We start from the raw sequence: 15,993 nt of genomic DNA, 5'->3' as shown, positions 1-15,993 counted from the left end.
AGCAGGGTGGGGGGAGGGGGGTGAAAACTTTCTGTAGTGATAATCAAGGTGGGCCATTTCCAGCAGTTAACAAGAACATCTGAGGAACAGTGGGCGGGGGTGGGGGAAATAAACATTTGGGAAATAGTTTTACTTTGTGTAATGACCCATCCATTCTGAGTCTCTATTCAAGCCTAAGTTAATTGTATCCAGTTTGCAAATTAATTCCAATTCAGCAGTCTCTCATTGGAGTCTGTTTTGAAGGGTTTTTTTTGTTGTAATATAGCAACTTTCACGTCTGTAATCGCATGACCAGAGAGATTGAAGTGTTCTCTGACTGGTTTATGAATGTTATAATTCTTGACATCTGATTTGTGTCCATTTATTCTTTTAGAGACTTTCCAGTTTGGCCAATGTACATGGCAGAGGGGTATTGCTGGCACATGATGGCATATATCACATTGGTGGATGTGCAGGTGAACGAGCCTCTGATAGTGTGGACATCTACACATCTACCAATGTGATATGCCTGCACAGTCCCTACGTAAAAGAATAAATGGACACAAATCCCCCTCCCCCTCCGCCCTGCTCTCCTGCTGGTAATAGCTCATCTTAAGTGATCACTCTCCTTACAGGTTTGGGTTTTTTTTTTTCTTCATGTTCTGTGTGTATATAAATTTCCTCACTGTATTTTCCACTAAATGCATCCAATGAAGTGAGCTGTAGCTCACAAAAGCTTATGGTCAAATAAATTGGTTAGTCTCTAAGGTGCCACAAATCCTCCTATTCTTTTTGCGAGTACAGACTAAAATGGCTACTACTCTGAAACCGGAAAGAAAATTAAGAATAAATGGGAAAGTTCAAGGAAACAAGGAACCCCGTGCTGACAAACAGCTATCCCTGGGACCTAAGAAATGTTCTCTTTGTGTTCATCACACATCCCAGGCCCCCTGCCAGCCTCTAGTTGTGCTGTGGTGATACTGCCAAGTCAGACAGTGGCTTTTGCAGTGGCCACACACCCTCAGGCTCTAGGTGGCAGGACCCTTCTCCCCAGCATCTGGCCCTACATCAGATTGACGTCCTCTCTCCTGAGTCCAGTCTTCAAGGCCCTCCGGTCTGGTGACATCTCCCTGTGCTAGGCCCTCTGTCCATGGCCCCAACTTGCTCTCCTGAGCCGCTCATTGTGATCGGCTACCTTGTTACTAGTTGCCGGCATCCACTGTCCTGGCTCTGTCCCTGCAGCTCCCTACTGTAGCTCAGCCGTGGCTCCTCGTTGGTGCAGCAGGTTTGTGCGGATCCAGCTCCTGGTTCTGGTCTGCTCCAGCTGCAGCTCCCCAGCTCTGCCTCAGCACTGCTGCCTTCCACTCTTCTGGCTTATTGTGTGTTTGGTTGTCATGCTAATAGCTCCTTGTTGTTTGCTATGGCAACTGAGTTAGCTTATTAGGGGATAGCCCAGCCAGTTTGGGCTGGTTTGGTTAGTTCAGTGTGTGAAAAATACGTGGCTGCTTTCATGGCTCACATCTCTCTGTGTCTCAAGTGATTTCTTCCTAAACTGCTGCCCCCAAGGATACAACAAAGTGGCGACAAGAATGGGATCCCTGTGCTGCCCCAGCCACAGAAGGAAGTAGAAGTCAAGGCAAACAAACAAACAAACAAACAAACAAAAAAACCTACCAAAATCTTCCAGCTGTTGGAAGGGGGTGAGAACTGGCTTGTTTGCACTGACTGTGCCTAAACTAAACTAAACTAAAACCATGGCTACACTTACAGGGCCACTGGAACCTTTTGAGGAGAATGTAGTGCAGTGCCCTGTGTAAACTGAGCATTTTGATCTTTTTGTTCTTGCAAATGACATTACAGCAGAGAAGAAGGTGCCAATGTTCTTAAGTGTTGTGGGAGCTAAAACCTACTCCCTGCTACGCAGCTTACTACACCCTGTTAAGCCTGAGACCAAATCTTACACTGACATTGCGGAAATCTTGGGGTCCCATTTTTCCTCCAAACCACTGGTAATTGCTGAAGGATAGAGGTTCCACAAAAGAGGCCAAAAAGAAGAGGAAACAGTTGTACAATTTGTAGCAACTTTAAAAAGGCTAGCAGAACACTGTGAATTTAAGGAGATGTTAAATGACGCCCTGCGTGACAGGTTACTGTGTGGCTTGCAGAGTGAAGCTATATGGAAGAGCCTATTGACAGAGGCTCAGCTTCCCTTACCGAAGGCTGTGGATATTGCCGTCTCCATGGAACTGGCTACAAAGGAGGCGCAATCCATCGGTGCATCCACTACGGTGCATAAAGTGTCATAAGAACCTACCCACAAAACTGTGCAGAGTCAGGAATGTTGCCACTGTGGTAAGCCGGGTCACAAGGCATCACAAAGCTGGTGTAAGGACCTGGTGTGTCGACACTGTGGCAAAAAGGGACACTTTGAGTGTGCCTGTAAACAAAAGAAAAAGGGGCCTGTGGTCTGGCAGACCAAAAAGGGGAACCCGTATACCCTAGAGCAGACCCAGGATGACCAAGGTGACACCTCATTGCAAGAAGAAGAGCCACTCCACGTTTTGTCTTTGGCAGTGGGCTCACATGAATACTGGGTAACCCCGTTGTTGGATGGCAAACCTATACGCAAGGATTATGACACCGGTGCAGCCGTCTCACTGGTCTCTGAGACTGTGTATAAAGAAAAGCTACAGCATCTTCCGTTTAAGGCAACAAAAGCTGTTCTGAAGACGTATACGGGAGAAGCTGTGCCCATGTTGGGCACTATTAATGTTAAGGTGGAGCTCAAAGGACAGGCTGCTGAATTGCCACTGTTTGTGATGAGAGGTAATTACCCAGGATTAATGGGTAGGTCCTGGCTTGGGAAGATTCAGCTGAACTGGGCAGAAGTGCACCGAATGACTAAAGAAGAAACCGGTCCGACCGCTATACTAAGGAAACATGCTGCTGTTTTTGGAGAGGATCTGGGAAGTATGACACTGTCACACTGAACATGAAACCTGACAGTCAACCAAAATATCTGAAAGCCTGAACTGTGCCATATGCCATCAGGCCAAAAGTTGAAGCGGACTTGGAGTGCCTGGTCACCAATGGAGTCCTAATACCAGTTACCCATAGTCCATGGGTCACTCCTATCATTCCAATCATGAAGAAAGATGGCTCCCCCCGGATTTGTGGTGATTTTAAGGTCACTGTCAACACAGTGTTGTGTGCAGAGCAATACCCGCTTCCCCGCATCGATGACCTCTTCGCGGGCCTGGCTGGGGGACAAAACTTCAGTAAGATTGATCTGAGTCAAGCATATTTACAGATGCATATCAATGAAAAGTCCCAAGAGCTGTTGACTATTATGACTCATAAGGGGGCTTTATCGATACTGTCGCCTACCCTTAACGTCTGCTCCCACCCTGTTCCACAGGGCTCTGGACCAGATCTTGTGTGGCTTGCCAGGAGTTCAGTGCTATCTGGATGACATCCTGGTCACTGGAAGGAATGAAGAGGATCACTTAAAGAATTTAGAGGCTACCCTACAAAGAGTGGAAGAGTATGGTCTACGAGTCCACAAAGACAAGTGTGAATTCTTCCAGCCCTCTGCTGAATATTTGGGACACATCATTGATGCTGCGGGTCTTCATAAGGCCCCTGCAAAAGTTAAGGCTATTGTGGAGGCTTCCCCACCTCAAAATGTTAGCCAGCTGTGCTCGTTTCTAAGACTATTGAACTATTATGGAAAGTTCATCTCACAGTTAGCCACACTGCTAAAACCACTTCACGAACTCCTTGGGCAGAACAAGTCCTGGAAGTGGACTGAAGCCTGTAATGTTGCATTTAACAAAGCTAAAGATGCATTGCTAAATTCTGGATTTCTAACGCACTTTGGTCCATCCTTACCCCTATAATTGGCCTGCGATGCCTCCCCTTGTGGAGTGGGTGCAGTCGTGTCACACATTATAACTTCGGGAGCAGAGAGACTGATTGCTTTTGCTTCACGCACTCTAAGCAAAGGAGAAACTAACTATGACCAAATCGAATGTGAGGCATTGAGAATCATTCCTGGAATTCAGAAGTTTCATCAGTACCTGTTTGGGCGGAAGTTTACTCTTCTTACAGACGATCGTCCTCTGAAGTCAATTTTTGGACCCTACCCAGGCATTCCCCCATTAGCTGCTAGCCGTATGCAACGTTGGGCATTGTTACTTTCAGCGCACACATAAGAAATCAAATATCGGAAATCCACTCTGCCCGGCAATGCAGATGGTCTCTCAAGGTTGCCTTTGCCAGTCAAACATCAAGATACTGCCCAAAAGGAAGTCTTCTACTTTGAACTCGTAGACAATACACCCATCACTACTTCTCACATAAAGAATGCAACTCGCGTTGACCCAGTATTGTTCCAAGTTATGGACCTGGTGATGCGTGGAAAATGTCGACGAACCTCTCCGGTCTCACTGGACCTTGTTACCTACACGTCCAGGAGGACGGAGTTATCGATCCAATCTGGTTGTTTGTTGTGGGGGAGACGTGCCATTATCCCACCACCACTGAGATCACAGATGTTAGAACAGCTACATTCTGGTCACTGTGGAATAGTGCACATGAAGGAAATTGCAGAAAGCTATTTCTGGTGGCCTGGATTGGACAGTGCTATTGAAGAGAAAGCAAGAGCTTGTATGTCATGTCAGGGTGTCAGGAATGCCCCCCAGTGGGTGCCCCTACACCCAGGAACAGGCCTGAAAATCCATGTCAATGTATTCATGTTGACTTTGCTGGCCCCCTTGAAGGAAGCATGTCCTGAGTGGTGGTAGATGCCCATTCTAAATGGCCAGAAGTCTCTAGAATGCAGTCCACTACTGCAGAGAGTACTATCCAAAAACTACGGGGACTCTTTAGTCATTTTGGTCTGCCAGAACAACTTGCGAGTGACAAAGGACAGCAGTTCGTCTCAGGAGTTTCAAAATTTTATAAAGGCAAATGGGATACACCACATCACTAAAGCACCATATCATCCATCCACCAATGGATTAGCTGAAAGATTTGTGCAGACAATGAAACAAGCTTTGAAATCAGCAAGGGGACAAGACTTACATGGCTGGATCTTTAGCTAAGATGAACCCACGGTTATGGGGCAAAATAATCCCTGGGGTTTAGCCGGGAATGGAGGCAGTCTACCCTCCTTCTCTAGGTTAGTGTTTGTTTTATTTAGGAGATGTTCTTATAAAGGGGGTAGGAATATGTTGTGTATTTGGTTGTCGTGGTAATAGCACCTTGTTGTTGCTATGGCAACTGAGTTAGATGGTATGGGGATAGCCCAGCCAGTTTGGGCTGGTTTGGTTAGTTCAGGGTGTGGAAAATAAATGGCTGCTTTCACGGCTCACAGCTCTCTGTGTCTCAAGTGATTTCTTCCTAAACTGCTGCCCCCAAGGATACAACAGGGCTGAGTGCTGCGTCTGTGACCTCAGCCCAGTTCTGCCTTAAGGGCTCCTTCTCTGGACCTTTCTTTTTATGGCTGCTGCTGCTCTGCCTCCAGCTCAGCTTGAGGTACTGCATCAGGTTTGCCAGATTTTACTGCTTTAATAGCCCCAAATCACTTAAAAACTAACCTAAATCTAACCTAAAAACTAACCTAAAAACTAACCCAATCTCTTTCTTGAAACAAAGGGGTGTTTTTTTAATAAATGCACTGCTCTATACATCAAGTAACAAAAGAAACCTTTTGTTAGATACCTTGCATAGATCTGATTTAGAAAAGAAAAGAAAAGAAAAGAAAAGAAAAGAAAAGAAAAGAAAGCTACAAGCACCAGAAGGAGTTTTGTCATATAACCTACAAATCTGTGAGATGACAATCAAATTCAAAATCAAACCCCCAGTACTGGTCCTTGAATTCTGGTTGATAGGTGGAAGGTGTTTAAAGAAAAAATAGCAAATTATGTTGTTAAAAATTGCCTTGCCCCAAGGGAGCCTGAAACTTATGTTGTGTAAAAACAACAATAACATTATTATATTAGGTTTCAGAGTAACAGCCGTGTTAGTCTGTATTCGCAAAAGAAAAGGAGTACTTGTGACACCTTCGAGACTAACCAATTTATTTGAGCAGAAGCTTTCGTGATGAAGTGAGCTGTAGCTCACGAAAGCTTACGCTCAAATAAATTGGTTAGTCTCTAAGGTGCCACAAGTACTCCTTTTTTATTATTATATTATTTATTTCTAATTGCATTCAATGATGCTAGTCAATGTCCATATTGTGAGTTGCATTATTTTGTTACTGTTAGTCCCTAAACGGCAACATTTCCTCCTCGGTGTCTTCCCTGGAAGTAGGATGCTTCTGCTTCTGGTCATACATATCAGCAGTAACCAGTGCAATCATTCTTTCATTGGTGCAAACTCTTCACAACAGATTTTTTATCATTGTATCTGTGCAAAAATGAGATATCAGTCAATCTAGGTTGTGAAAGACTCAGGAAGGCAAGCGATTCAATCACCTGGACATATAGTGGCAATCTCTGTTTCATCTGTTTCACAAACTCCCCTCAAATTCAGAGTAATATATTCCAGTTCTGAGAAACACATAGTTTCAAAACTCTCACCAAGAAGCTCGAGTAGAATGCCCTCAATTCCTACAGCACCTTTCCTGTATTAACATTTTCCAACCGTAACATTAAGTTTATCCTCCAGGCTTCAAGAAGAACTGGACATAGAAAAAATCAGGTATATTTCAGCACTGTACTTACTTTATTGTCTTTGGCTATCAGAAAGCATGGCTTCAGTTTGTCAAACTGAACAAGATACCGGTTCAAACAGGGTATAATGGAAAGCCACCTTGCTTCAGAAAACTACAGTATCTTCTGTTGGTTTGAAAGTCATGGAAAGATCAAGTGACAGGGTTTCTGGGGCTGAGGGCTAATAGATGACACTGAAAGAGATCAGGTGATGGTGAGAGAGAGGGAACTTAGCAGCAGAGAGATCAGTACTTGGTGAGACAGTGATAAGAGGTTAGGTGTGAGGAGCTTTTCAGACTTGAACTTCCACAGTGCTGAGCTCAGACAAAGTAGGACAGAGCACCCTTGATTAACAAGATATACTTTCACCCTCTTGCCATGAAGGCTTAAAATCAGTGGCACCAGGCAATCATATTCTGCAAGTGTACTTACGCAATTTCTCACGAACCTCGAAGGTTTTGGCCCCATAAATGATAAGATTGAACATGGGGAGGAGGAGGTAATATAGGTTGGTCAAGATGATATGAAGATGGGGATCAATTCCCTGACCAAACCGGTATGTCACAGTGGAGAAGAGGAAGGAAGGATATGACATCTTCATCACACTGATGTGGTCTGTGCAAGTGCTGAAATATTTCTGGTGGGCTTTCTTGGAGGATACTCTGAGGACAGCCCTGATAAACAGACCATAGGACAGGGCAAAAAGTGTCAGGTCTAACATGATGATTACAAATGCTATTACCAAACCGTACATTTTGTTGACTGTAATGTCACCACATGATATCTTCACCACAGGCATGTGGTCACAGCACGTATGTGGGATAATGTGGTTGGCACAGAATTGCTGCCTCCTCAGGAGCAGTGTTAAGGAAAAGATAGCACATGTGACTCCATTTTGGTTTGGGGCCCACCATGGTCTAAAAGCAAGCACAGCATACACCAGGAGGAGTGATCCTTAGATACTGAATCCCCGTGAAAATCCTCCTTCTTGTCTCCAGCCTGCCTTGACTCCCAGGATCTGTTTTTTGTCATTCTCAAACTCCCTATCTCTTGGCCTTTGATGTGAGGCCTCCCATCCTGATAATAAAAGTTACTTATGCATGGCTTTAGGACAATGCTGTGTAATTAACATACTGGTATAGCACGAGGAATGCACCAAGCAGGGATAGGTGGTAGATAAGAAAAGGGTTTGTTTATTGGCCAAGGTTTCCGATGCACGAGGGCAACATGCTTTGCTTAAAAGTATATAACCTTTGTATAATCTGTATTCAGTTTCCCCTCCTGGCTAGCAGAGGGGCAGCACGCTCGAGCGTAATAAACTTAGTGTCTTTTGGAAACTCTGCAGTTGTGGACTTTGTTTATGTGCCTCAGCCTAGATTTGAACTGTGTGTGACCTATCAGGTATAATTCGCAGCAGTTGTGTGCGTGTCCTACCAGGTGTAATTCGTAGCATTTGTGTGCGTGTCCTACCACGTATAATTCGCAGCAGTTCTGTGCGTGTCATCTCAGGTGTAATTCATAACAGCAGGGGCATGGGAAGAATGAAGGGAACAGCTCTTATCAAACCTACCAGCCCTAGCTTAGCTATTCGTGCGTTGGTGATGACTGTGGCATATCTCAGAGGGTTACATATGGCGACACAGCGATCAAAGGCCATTGTCACGAGGACGGCTGAATGTGTCACAGAAGCCACGTGAATGAAGAACATCTGGGTGAGGCAGCCACCCACAGTAATACCTTTCAAATTGAACCAAAATATACACATTGTCTTTGGCACGACGGAAGTAGATGTGCCGATTTCTGTGAGTGCCAGCATGGAGAGCAGCAGGTACATCGGCTTGTGCAGAGTCTGCTCCTTGCCTATAACATAGAGAAGCGTGAAATTGCCCAGCAGGCCCATAATGTAGAAAATAGAGAAAGGGATGGAAATCCAGACGTGAGCAGCTTCCAAGTCAGGGATGCCCATTAGAAAGAATGCTGAAGCGTCAAAGTGTGTGAGGTTGAAAACTGCCATGAGGTGTTTCATGTGTCTATCAAGGTCAGAAATGATCAAGGTGCCTGTGAGGGACAGGAAGTGGGTGATGGGAGGGGGGTGGGGGGTTTACACAATTTATAACAAACTGTATGGCAAATGTTTTATACTTATTACCAATCTAGAAAGGGGGTGTTGAGGAGTGAGGTGGCAACATATGCAGATGGCACAAGATTATTTAGGTCCTAGTCAAGTCCAGAGAAGTCCTCAGAGAGAGCTAACCAAGCCAGGTGAATGGGCAGAATAATGGAAGATGAAAAAGACTGGGATTGTTACCTTACAAAGGAGATCAATCAGAGGGGAGATGTGAAAATCTATAAAATACTGCCTGATAGAGAGAAGATTGAGAATGTGTTCTCCATGTCTCCTAACACAAGATCAAGAGGACATTCAATTAAAGTGAAACATGGCAAATTCAAAACCAATAAAAAAAGAGTGCTCTCTTGACTCAATGCCTAATTAAACTGAGGAACTCGTTGCAACAAGAGATAGTTGAGGCCATGGGCTTAGTGAGACTTTGTGCTCAACAGAATGGGCAGGAAGGCCACAAGGCTATTGGTGTTTAGGGCTACAGGTCTGCAGCTCTGTTACCTCCTGTCATAAATATAAAGGGAAGAATAAGCACCATTCTGCATACAGTGCTATAAAATCCCTCCTGGCCAGAGGCAAAGTCCTTTTACCTGTAAAGGGTTAAGAAGCTCAGGTAACCTGGCTGGCACCTGACCCAAAATGACCAATGAGGGGACAAGATACTTTCAAAACTGAAGAGGGAGAAAAGGCTTTGGTCTGTCTGTGTGATACCTTTGCTGGGAACAGATCAAGGATGCAAGCCCTCCAAATCCTGTAAAGTTAGTAAGTAAGCTAGCTAGAAAATGCATTAGGTTTTCTTTGTTTTGGCTTGTGAAATTCGCTGTGCTGGAGGAAATGTATATTCCTGCTTTTGTGTCTTTTTGTAACATAAGGTTTTGGCTTGTAAAATTCCTCTATGTTTTGAATCTGAGTGTCTGTGAGATTATTTTCCATTCTGATCTTACAGAGTTGTTCTCTTATCTGTATTTGTTCTTCTAATAAAATTCTGTTTTTTAAGAATCCGATTGGGTTTTTTGGGTCTTAAACATCAAGGCTGGTTTGTGCTCATCTTGTTTCTTCTCAAGCCTCCCAGGAAAGGGGGTGTAAGGGCTTGGGGGGATATTTTGGGGAAAGACGTCTCCAAGTGGGCTCTTCCCTGATTCTTGGTTAAATCGCTTGGTATTGGCAGCGTACCAGGTTTTAACCTAAAATGGTAAGAATAAGCTAAGGGGGCTTTCATGATGGTCCCCACATCTGTACCTTAGAGTACAGAGAGGGGAGGGAAGCCTGACACCTCCCTTGTTTCTTTTGGTGAGTCACTTTCTTGCAGGCACCCAGGTTGTCTGAGGCATAAGTTACAGATGCTAACAGACAAATGTAAGAAGAAACATGTGTCAGCAACCCAGCTGCTAACCGTTCTCATGCCTGAATCTCAATGACGTTTGCAGATGACGAAAAATTTGGGGGATTGTAAATAATAAAGAAGACAGGTCACTGATTCAGAGCAATCTGTATTTTTTGGTAAGAAGGAATAATCAGCTAAACATGAATTTCCAGTGTGACCCTGTGGCCGAAAGAGCCAATGTGATCCTTGGATGATAACCACTGGAATCTCAAGGAGAGTTAGAGTAGTTATTTTACCTTTGTATTTGGCACTGGTGTGGCTGCTTCTTGAATCCTCTGTCTAGTTGTGGTGTCCCCAGTTAAAACTGGATGTTTATCTACCGAAGAGTGTGCAGAGAAGGGTCACAAGAATTAGTACAAATTAGAAAACATGCCTTATAGTGATAGACTCAAAGATCTGAATCTTTTTAGTTTAATCAAGATGGTTAAGGGGTGACTTGATAACTGTAGGAAAGGACATACACTGGGACCAGTATTGAATAATAGGCTTTTCAGGCTAGCATACTGAGGTGTAACAGCAAAAAGAAAAGGAGGACTTGTGACACCTTAGAGACTAACAAATTCCTTTGAGTGTAAGCTTTTGCAATAAGCTTTTGAGATGAAGTGAGCTGTAGCTCATGAAAGCTTATGCTCCAATAAATCTGTTAGTCTCTAAGGTGCCGCAAGTCCTCCTTTTCTTTTTGCGGAGACAGACTAACATGGCTGCTACTCTGAGAGGTGTAACACGATCCAACGGCTACAAATCGGAGTTAAAGAATTTCTGATTGGAAATAAAGTGTACATTTTAAATGGTGTAAGTTAATTAAACATTGGAACAATTTTCTATTCATGACTATGTTGAATTTAACCATAATTATCAGGTGAGTGCTCTGCCTTGGAAATGTTACACTCGGTGTGTATTTCATGAACCCGAGAAATCACATAAGGCGTTGTATTGAAAAAAGATTTAGGTGAGAAAAATAATAACTTCACCCCATAAAATCTTTGCACTAAGGAAGAATGTACAACCCTCACCATTCATAACTAACAGAGCTGGCTAGCAAATCGTCCCAGAGCATCCTGGGTTTAACATCTGTCTCACAGTGGCCCACTGTTTCTGTCAGCTACCAGTGGTTCCTGCATGTGGCAGCTGTATTCATCTAGGCCCTCACATGTCCCAGAGTTGCCCGCTCTCATTATATAATGTGCATAATTCTCAGCCTGTGAGTTGTTTCTGAGCAGCAGTCCTTGAAACACCATGTACTGTGTATCGGTGTAACAAGAGAAGCAGCATAGGTTCCTTGGCATTTGCCACCTGTGTGTGAGATTTCTGACCAGTGTGTCACTCCTCCCTGCCAAGGGAGCAGGTTTGATGGGAGTCATCTCACCCCCTGCAGAAGAAGAGTTGTGGGGAGCGTGGGGCAGCTCGGAGGTTGTGGAATCCACAGGTGACTGAGGTGTATGGAGAAGACACTGGCAACCATCATGCTGTTGGAAGCAAGGCAGCCTGGGATGGGGAAGGAGAGTTCAGAGAGCGGGTCCAGGATATGGTGGGAGATTAAAGCAGCTGAGGTGCAAAGATCAGTGGTTCTTTCCACCAGTGAAACGTCTGAAGTTATGTAAATAACATTCAACAACAATTGGAAACAAAACCGAGAAATCAGCTGGTGTCTGCTGTTTATACTTAGGAGGTTAGCTAAACTCTCAGGTATCTCTGTTTCATTGTGTGGCACCATCTGCTCTAGTGTTGGTGATCACAGGGCCTGGAGAGGATGAATGGAAGACAACCCATCCGTCTTATACCTCTGGACCTCAAATTTGGCCTCAAGGCACCTATGACACAAGTATGGGGGTAGGGACAGTAGCCCATACAGGAGATCCACATGTAGCAGTTCTTTGATTCCTGTACCAACATGTTCTCACTGAAGCAGGGTCATTTTAGGATGGGAAGAGAGGAAGGGATCACGCAGTCAGTGGAGAAGTCCTGTTGGACTAGCTCTGACCCAGGATATCATAACCCATTTCTGCACCAATCTGTGAAAGGTCAACAAAGAAGTGAAATGTGATGCCTCCCTGATGCAGAGAGTAGATTAACCATTAAAACAGTTGGTAGCTGTCAGACATAAAACAAGTTAACACCTCCCAAGGGCCACTGGCAAATACCATTGATGTCAGAATCCTGGGAGAAGAAAGCCTTTTACACACATTTCAGCTTGCATCAATTCAGGATCATGTAATTTGGCTGCGACGGGGTGGCAGTGATTTTTCAGAGGCGAATGGAATGGCTATTACAACTGGATGGGCGGTGTGCAGAGGTACAACGCTACCATGAAGTGAAATGTGTTTTTGGCCCCAATCTTGTGGCAGCATTCCCACAGAATGCAGGTGGCCTTGCACTACACACAAGAAAGAAATCTATCATCATTTGCTGCACTGAACAGTTTGCAAACTGCATTTTGCTCTGTGAATCTGAGCCCCTGTTATTGGCAAATCATTTCTTCACTCCCGGGGGGGCTCTCAGGCTGAAGATCTCTAGGGTCTATTTTCTGCTTTTCCCGCTGCTCACAGAGTCCAGGGAATTCTACGGGAGTCCTGGCCAACTTGACAGTTCACGGGGAGTGTTCAGGGGGATCATAAAGGTCGCTGTGCAGCATGTGAAGTGTCAGCCATGTGACATTCACACACTGATTCTCAAGCCTCTGCCTTGCAGTACCCGTAAGGAGATGTCTTTTCTCTGTTGAGCGGGATTGCAGTCACTTGCCTGTTTCTGCATTAAGGTTAGTGCTGAGGGCTCAGGAAGTGATCCAGGGCCACCAGGGTGACTTGAATTGTTTAATACTCAGAAACATCAAGAGATTTACCTGGTAAAATTGGAACTACAAATGTATTGGAAAGAGTTTAGACAATATTTGTTTTTAAGATCACTTCCTTGTCTCTTACTGTGTCCTTCTATCTGTCTCAGGAACTTCCTTTTTTTTGTGCTGTGTGGTTTTTCCTCTGGTTCCCTCAAGTTTTCCAATTCAGCAACATCACTGCCCTGTTAGGAAATGCAGCCAAAGGCTCTGAGGTGGGTATCTGTGTTACCAGGGGGTTCACAAAAAGAATGGGCCACACACTGGCTATATTCTGCTCTCACATTCTGTCTTCACTGGGTCACTCCAGATTGACACTGGCCTCTCTGAGAGCAAAATCAGTGCCCCGGTTTTTTGAAATTCCCAACTTTCATTCCCGGTCTCAGAACACTCCATGAATTGGGGGTTTCCTTCAGACTCTTTCAGCACCCTAACAGAATCGCACTTTCTGCAGCAGGACCCAAAGCCCCGATTTCTACAGCCGGGAGCCAAAAGTTAAACACTCAGAGTGAATCTGGTCCCCTTTGAGATCAAAGGCCAAATTCCCAATGGATCCAGGAGTTCCCCCATAATCCACATGTAGCGACTTAAGTAAATGCTCTGAATTAAATCGCCACTGAGTCTCCAGTGACTTCATGTGGAGATCTCCTGTGGCCTCTAAGGACTCATGAGCTTCTTAGGACCCAAGAAGAACTGACAGGAAAGTTGCTGATATCTCAATCTCACAGGCTTAAACCTTCAAAACAATTAGGATAACATTTTTGTCAAGGGGGGAGAGGGGTCTGCTCTCTCTGAGCCCCTGCATCTCTGTTTCTGGAGAGGATGTGAAGCAGAAAAGTCAGTAAAATTAAAAGCATGTTTCTGGCTTAGAGATGGTGTTACAAATGTTCCCGGGGGAGGTCCAGAAACACACAGTGTGTGGGGGGCTGCGGGTGGGACAGCGGGACACTGTGGACTAGATAACCTCCTGAGGTCCCTTCCAACCCTGATATTCTGTGACATGCAGTATCCAGATCAGAGTGACTCAGAGTACTGAAATTATGCAAAATGGGGAACGGACGTCCTCCGTAATGCACAGCCCAAAGAGGCGTCATGAGGCCTCCTGCGTCCGGGAGGTGTCTCAGCCTGGAATGTAAAGTGGACCACACTGTAGCAGATTGTCTCTGCACCGTCCCCCATCCAGACCATCCTTCGTCCTGTGCGAAAGCCCACTACAGTTTCATGGCAATGTCAGCAATCGCCAGCATGGAAAAGCAGCCTCAGGAAGTTGTATATAGGTTTGTAACTGGATGCAATACATCAAAGCTTTGTCCCATTTCTGTGAGATGTCACAGTGTTGTTTGGCACCCGGTTTTGGTCCTGGGTGAGAGGTATCCCTATGTGGGGGACCTACATGGACAGGTGACCAGCACCAGGGGTTGTGGGGCAGGGAGCAGGGTGTACACAGGCAGGCTGGCAGTGCTGGAGGCTGTGGGAGCAGGCATGGGGTGTACGGAGAGAAGTGGGCACTGCTGAGGGCTGTGGAGTCAGGCAGGGGATGTACAGTGACAGACAAGTAGCATTAAGGATTTGTGGGTGCTGTGACAGTCTATACCTTGGGGGAGCCTACTGTAACCCCCATTTTCCTCATTTTCATATAATCCTGATCTTACATATAGAGCATACCTTGTAAAGTATCAGGGAAAAGGTTATGATCTCCTGAAAGTCATGTCTCTATCCATATTGGTGATCATTAATGCATATGAAGTTACGAGAATTGTGTTGTACGGTGGTCACTAAAACATGCTATAATTGGGGGAATCAGCCAGATATTAGCTCCCCTGAGGCAAGAGAAAGGAAAGTGACCTAGCAGATAACACGGTCCAGATAACACGAGGGGAACGTCACAGTAGCGCAGAGAAAAGGGTGTATGTGCAGCTTTTCATAGAATCCTAGAATATCAGGGTTGGAAGGGACCTCAGGAGGTCATCTAGTCCAACCCCCTGCTCAAAGCAGGACCAAGCCCCAACTACATCAGCCCAGCCAGGGCTTTGTCAAGCCTGACCTTAAAAATATCTAAGGAAGGAGATTCCACCACCTCCCTAGGTAACGCATTCCAGTGTTTCACCACCCTCCTAGTGAAAAAGGTTTTCCTAATATCCAACCTAAACCTCCCCCACTGCAACTTGAGACCATTACTCCTCGTTCTGTCATCTGCTGCCACTGAGATCAGTCTAGATCCATCCTCTTTGGAACCCCCTTTCAGGTAGTTGAAAGCAGCTATCAAATCTCCCCTCCTTCTTCTTTTCCACAGACTAAACAATCCCAGTTCCCTCAGCCTCTCCTCATAACTCATGTCTTCCAGTCCCCTAATCATTTTTCTTGCCCTCCTGGACTCTTTCTAATTTTTCCACATCCTTCTTGTAGTGTGGGGCCCAAAACTGGAGACAGTACTCCAGATGAGGCCTCCCCAATGTCGAATAGAGAGGAATGATCACGTCCCTCGATCTCTGGCAATGCCCCCACTTATACATCCCAAAATTCCTTTGGCCTTCTTGGCAACAAGGGCACACTGTTGACTCACGTTCTCTGTATGTATATATATATATGTATCTTCCTACTATACGTGCCATTCTGTGCATCCACTGAAGTGGGCTGTAGCCCAGAAAAGTTTATGCTCAAATAAATGTGTTAGTCTCTAAGGTGCCACAAGTACTCCTGTTCTTTTTGCGGATACAGACAAATACGGCTGCTACTCTGAAACCTGAAATACATGCAGCTTGTTACTCCAAGTGAAGTTCACACTTTAAGCACTGATATTTGTGATTTTAAGTGAGTCTTAAGTGCAGTGGCTAAGAACAGTCAGGAGGCGGTCACACTTACGATATTTTCTGTTTGTTTATTTTGGGTGAGGGAAATAAGCACAAGAAAGCAGAAAAATGACTACCAGTGAGGGAGTCTACAAAACTAGAGCTGGCAAAAC

At 45.0% G+C, this 15,993-nt stretch overlaps 1 protein-coding gene across 1 annotated transcript; it reads right to left on the bottom strand.

Annotated features, from left to right (window-relative positions):
- Positions 1–7,104: 7,104 nt before the first annotated feature.
- Positions 7,105–8,709, bottom strand: LOC141980168 (olfactory receptor 52N2-like). Its single transcript, XM_074941601.1, has 2 exons — positions 8,219–8,709; positions 7,105–7,546 (listed from the first exon to the last, which is right to left on the bottom strand). The coding sequence occupies exons 1-2, from the start codon at positions 8,707–8,709 to the stop codon at positions 7,105–7,107; spliced, it is 933 nt and encodes a 310-aa protein (XP_074797702.1).
- Between the last annotated feature and the right edge of the window lie 7,284 nt (positions 8,710–15,993).

The sequence above is a fragment of the Natator depressus genome, chromosome 1, assembly GCF_965152275.1.
Source record: "Natator depressus isolate rNatDep1 chromosome 1, rNatDep2.hap1, whole genome shotgun sequence".
NCBI lineage: Eukaryota > Metazoa > Chordata > Testudines > Cheloniidae > Natator > Natator depressus.
The sequence above is the reverse complement of the archived record's forward strand: the minus strand, read 5'-3'. Positions and strand labels throughout refer to the sequence as shown.

What these genes read in the sequence shown, in the direction of transcription:
- LOC141980168 (XM_074941601.1), bottom strand. Translation starts at nt 8,709, where the DNA reads ATGGCAGTTTTCAACCTCACACACTTTGACGCTTCAGCATTCTTTCTA. An exon ending in ATTCTTCCCATGCCCCTGCT is followed by an intron (nt 7,547 to 8,218) that starts GTTATGAATTAC and finishes ACTGCTCCTGAG; the next exon opens with GAGGCAGCAATTCTGTGCCA.